The sequence below is a fragment of the Hevea brasiliensis genome, chromosome 9 (assembly GCF_030052815.1).
Source record: "Hevea brasiliensis isolate MT/VB/25A 57/8 chromosome 9, ASM3005281v1, whole genome shotgun sequence".
NCBI lineage: Eukaryota > Viridiplantae > Streptophyta > Magnoliopsida > Malpighiales > Euphorbiaceae > Hevea > Hevea brasiliensis.
Genome location: NC_079501.1, coordinates 1093891 through 1099229, shown reverse-complemented (window position 1 = coordinate 1099229; position 5339 = coordinate 1093891). Strand labels below are relative to the sequence as shown.

Sequence of the window (5339 nt, the reverse complement as noted above, 5' to 3'; positions counted from 1 at the left end):
TTTAAGGGATAAGCACATCCATTAAACATCACAAGAATAGTTCTAATTCAATTAGATATGAAAAAACATGCAATTGTTTCAAGTTTAGAAGCAGATCAACTTTGTACCTAACAATACCCACTAATTCTAGGACCTTCATTTGAGAAGAAGCCAACATTACAAAACAACAGAAGGCATCCAATCTAAATTAAGCAGGACACTTGCAATTATGAAACTAAATTGATTTTACTTAGAATTAAGCTTGGGCAGAAAGCCAAAGACATGATGAAGTCTCCGCAACATTTTCACTGCATTCTACTCCCATCTGAAAAAATGGAAAAAGGCCAAATGATAATGACAATATCTTCGGGGAGAGAGACGATATAGGCTATTTGTTGATTTGGTCAATAAAGATGCTTATTACAGCCTCCATGAAGGAGACAACTTGACAGATCCATGTCTTATCTAACGATTCCAAGAAAATTTGTATTACGTGGGTCATTGTGAAGGAGAAATTATAGGGAACTCCATTATTAAGTTTGTTACGTGTTTACCGCGTTAATCTTATTTGGCGGGGAAGTTACTGGAGCAGACAAGGGTGTAATAATGCAATGCCATAAATGATAATAATCCTGCACTCTCGCGCCTACGAAAGCCATTTCTGAAACCAACAGTCACTTGTATCGGAAAAGTCCAATTTTCACGCCGTGAATTAACTTAAATTATTAAAATTTTCAGACAGAGACTGAGCGTGTACACGATGGATATTTGCTTCTTCAATAAGAGAGGGAGGAAAAAGAGTACATTTAAACATATATATATTGGTTGATACTCCACTTGATGTTATAAATAACACCAATTCAAGGGTGAACATCGAAATATAAGGGGGAGAAATTACAAAAAAAAAAAAGGGAAAATTAGACGTAAAGACTATGTTATTGCTAAATAAGCCTCCTTAAATTTTCAGTGGCACTATGAGTACTACCCACTTGAGAAAAACAGTGAACTTGATGAGGCGGAGGAAGAAGATGCAGTAGCCTGATATGGTCTATGCTTGAAACAATCCAAAAAAATTCGAGGCGGCGATACTGCCACAGTCACCGAGGACGAGGAATTATGAACTGCATAGTCGGGTGGAGAACCTATTTCAAGAAATTAAAAATCAAGTCATGCCTAGCTAAATAATAAAACATTAGCAAAAAATTTTGCTCACTTGTGAGATTCTCAGAAGGAGAATTGCGGGCATTTTCTGCCGATTGTGACCTGTGATTTTCTTGATTTATCTGGTGTGATTTTCGGCGGCGGCGATTGTGATCGGCCAATCTCTTTCTGCAACTGCGCTTTCCATTATCGAATTCTGAAAGGAGATGGAATCTGGGAAACAATCTTGTCACTAATAGTTTAACATTTTTAGAATTCTTCTAATACATAATTATGCACATAATTATCCAACTGCACAAGACAGCTACGGCAAAAAGGACAGTTAAAAGAAATATTAATAATAATAATTAGTATACGGACACAAATGCCCTCGGGATTTCCACATGTACGGGCTACCCAATCATTGGCAACAAAAACATAATTCGAGGGGCATTATCGTCTGGTGGGGATTGTCCGACCATGTTCGGAGATGAAGGCAGAAAATGATGGGCTTTTTGTTTTGTTTCTCGCCATGGATGCATCAGGGTGAAAATATGAATGAATGTGGTGGGCGTTTTGGTAATTACAAGGAAGCCCAGGCAAACTAGGATAAATATTATAATAATAATAATAATATAAAATCATGTCACCATAATAAGAAGCATAAGCAGAAGAGATTAACAAAAAAAAAAAAAAAAAGGTACATTAACGGAAAACGGAGGAGAAGTTTACGGACACAAATGCCCTCGGGATAATCACATGTACTGAAAATCAATGATTGAAGGAACAGGGGCATTTGGGCCAATTCCAACACTTGCCAATCATCTTCTTTCCGGAGGAGGGTTATGAAAATAATAGAGCATTCATTGATTGGGAATGAAAAAAACGTGAATATGAGAATGCATGGGAAGGGCGTTTAGTTGATTTTCATTGAACCTGCTACATTGCTGGCAGAATCGTTGAGTCAAACCGGCAGCTATGACGGTAGACGCTTTTGAGTGAAATTCGCAGACCTTGTGGCGCCTATGGTAGTGCTTTGCGTGGGTCAGATCGGCATTGCACCCCTCAGCTTGGCACCTGGGTGCATTCGACGAACCGGCCTCCACCGGTCTGGACCGGCGATAAAGGCGATTCACGAAATCATCCTCCGATGAAGAGAAGTAGGTCCGACCGCCCAAATTCAGCCCAATCCTCGCCGAATAATCTGAGGGTCGAGAGACCTCCTCGCTCTTTGGAACGAGGAAATATGAGGGACCGGCTCCTGCGGGGTTGGGGATGGGGTCTACGGAGAGGAGGGAAGGATGGGAAGGTGTGTAGGAGGTGGCGCTGGCGTAGGCTCGTGGGTCATAAAGACAGTTGACCTGATGTGTTGTTGGGTGGTGAAATAAAGCTGTAGTGGGTTGGGGAACAAGGTTACCGTTGAAGGATTGAGCAGTGTAATGATCGAAAATCTGGCGGTTCTGGTCTGGGTCTTGGGTGGGTTCGTCTCCAGAGAGCATCATCGTTGATGGGTTTCCCCATTCGTATTCCAGCATGTTTGCAGCGAATTACAAAGTTTCTTTTCCGGTGAGAGTGGAAGGAAGCTCTTTTATCTGCACCCAAAAAGAGAAGTAAGGGAGAAAATTTAGAGTTAAATTAGAAAAAAGAAAATGAGAGTTCAAAACTGCTAAAGGGTAATATGTCAGCTTTCAGAATAGATAATTGAGGAAAGAAAAGCTGCTGGAAAAGCTTTGATTTTGCTGTTTGTTGCTTTGAAATAAGGTTGCATTATTATTATTATTATTGTTATTATTATTATTATTGTTTTTGCTTTTTGAGATATATAGGAATTGCTCTTGGGACATGTAGGTGTTGAAGGGAGTTAATGGATAGACAGTTAAACTCACCTATGGCAGTATGGAACTCAGTGAAGCGATGGAGAGAATGCGAATTTCGAAAACCAAAACCCTAACTTTGCCATTTGCAGAGTTAGACTGTTGCTTTCTCCACTGTATTGGCGTGCACATTAAGTTCTCTTTCTCTCTATCTGTAAGCTCTCTTTCTTTATTTAGCTGCCTGCCCGCCCAGAATACTCTCTATTTCAGCTAGGCTCCTCACTCCTCTCTCTTTCTCTCTCAAAAGCCCACGCCTTTTTCAGCTTTCTGTCTCTCCCTAGCGAGTCTGAGACAGAGAGCAGAGTTATGAGGCGGCTTGAGCAGAGGTGAGCAACAAAAATACGATTTTACCCATGTGATAGTTACATAATTGTGACAAGGCCACTGCTGTGGATTTCTGTGTAAAAAGCAGGAAGGAATGAGATAATAGCAGGGGACTTTCGCTCTCTAGTCTCTCCCCAACTTGTAAGGATTAGGGCTCTTTCTTCCCTTACGGTAAATGCCAATGCTATAACCGTGTTCTTTTAGGGTGAAATAAATACCCTGGGCCCCACTTGCTGTATTTGCCGTGTTCTGTACAAATTTGAACATTTTTCATTCAGTTTGTCATCACGGCTACATTAGTTTCTGTTTCACAATTTCCACCGAGCCTGGCAAGGGCCTATTCAAACCGTATTTAAAAAAAAAAAAAAAAAAATTGTGGTTGATATCTAACATAAGGTCTTTTAATACACAAAATTATTATTTTTAACTTAAAATAGAAGGTATTTAATTTATATATATTAAATTTAAAAAATAATAGTGAGTTTCCTGGATAGGATGAAAAAGGAAGTGCAAGTATAGATGCACATACCTGTAGGCTACCTTAAAATGAATAAAATGTTCTTTTTTTTTTTAATGCAATCAAAGTTTGGTTGATCTGGCATAATTGCAAGGACAAAGGAACAGCATAGAATAGGACTCGGGGGTGGGGGGGTGGCTGCTGCCTTAGTGTCAAATCAGTGTTCTTAGAATCGCTCCACTATTCAATTTTAACTTGTGCTGACCACTATCAGAAGTTTATAGACATGTAAATTTGCGGTTCTACAAACTTCATTGTGTAATGTTTAATGTTTTTGATGTTAGGTGTTGCCTTGATTGAGGACGAGGAATATTTATATGAATCAATGTAAATCCTAGTTACAATATATGGGCAGTTAGCCTACGTATTGTCTCATTGACCCATTTGTCCTTAGTCAAGCAAGGCTTTTTTTTTATTTTTAAGTGAGAGAAAATTTTCTATTTTAATTGGTTCAATGAGATTTGATTCGTATTTTTGCAATCGATTAGTGGCCATCCCCTATTCCAGAGGAGTAAGGGATGACTGCTACCCAACCCTATCCTTCCCCTCTCCATAATCAAGTTGAGCTATGAATAAGTAAGTTGCATGTGTGTTGATTTTTGTTGGCAAATTTTGTTTTAGTGTAAATATGCTTTGGTAAAATTTTAGTAGTTTGACTCTAGAAATTCCTGTATTGGTTGATAACTTAAGGAATGTGATGGTATCGATCCAGTCGTTAATCAACAACTCCCTCTTAATTATATGAGAATGAGATGCATGAACTCTGCTATATATTCCCCCGATTTTTTTAGCACCTGGTTGCTAGTTATTTTATCTATCAGCAATTTGATCTCTAGCTTACTTGGAGCTCAGCTTGTTGAAGCCGTGAATGTCCTATGAAGTGGTGGAGTTGTCCCTATTTGTGCTTTCATGAGTCTTTGAAGTCTCCCCCATGTGGGAGCTGGTGCTCTTGGTGTTGATGATGATGGTGTTGTTTCCCCCTTTGTTTGGTGAATCTTTGGTTCGGGCTATACAACCTGCTTAGTCTTAGGATTCTTAGTCATAAGGATCTTTGTCCTTTTTTTTTTTTTATGGGATTGTGGTAATCTTTTTTATACGTGGGCTTTGAGTCATGTATCTCTGTTTTATTCAATGAATTCTAATTTTTTTTTTTTAAATTGAAAAAAACACAGGCGGTGCTTACTTTTTCAATTTCACATAATTAATTTTTATGAACACTGTTATCATTCCTCTCAACATCTGCATCGTTGTGACACACCCATTATGCATCCAACTTATTTAATGCCATGAAAGAACTTTCTTTTAATTATTTATAAGCAATTCGTTTTGAACAAATAAAAATAATAAATAAATGAATTGATCATATAATACTCTATAGATTGAGCTAATTCAAGTTGATTTCTTTTCTAAAAAAGAATCGTACATCATGCAGACACAATATAAATCTTTGCCATTACAAACTTGTACATCATATTTAATAATTAGTTTTTCTCTGACTTCATGAC

At 38.2% G+C, this 5339-nt stretch overlaps 1 protein-coding gene across 2 annotated transcripts; it reads right to left on the bottom strand.

Moving 5' to 3' along the window:
* Positions 1-780: 780 nt before the first annotated feature.
* Positions 781-3462, bottom strand: LOC110666939 (squamosa promoter-binding-like protein 8). Of its 2 annotated transcripts, none has more exons than XM_021827622.2 (4): positions 3006-3462; positions 2056-2711; positions 1243-1353; positions 781-1121 (listed from the first exon to the last, which is right to left on the bottom strand). In XM_021827622.2, the coding sequence occupies exons 2-4, from the start codon at positions 2652-2654 to the stop codon at positions 1094-1096; spliced, it is 738 nt and encodes a 245-aa protein (XP_021683314.1). In that variant the 5' UTR covers positions 2655-2711; positions 3006-3462; the 3' UTR covers positions 781-1093. The 2 variants fall into 2 exon arrangements, with proteins under 2 accessions (XP_021683314.1, XP_021683313.1); XM_021827621.2 differs by having other exon boundaries at positions 1193-1353; positions 3006-3458.
* Between the last annotated feature and the right edge of the window lie 1877 nt (positions 3463-5339).

Excerpts from the sequence above, each read along its gene's own strand:
- LOC110666939 (XM_021827621.2), bottom strand. The coding sequence starts at position 2,654 with ATGCTGGAATACGAATGGGGAAACCCATCAACGATGATGCTCTCTGGA. Across the intron at positions 1,354-2,055 it reads TTCTGCCAGCAATGTAGCAG|ATTCCATCTCCTTTCAGAAT; the intron begins GTTCAATGAAAA and ends ATTGTTTCCCAG. Across the intron at positions 1,122-1,192 it reads TCCTTCTGAGAATCTCACAA|GTTCTCCACCCGACTATGCA; the intron begins GTGAGCAAAATT and ends TTCTTGAAATAG.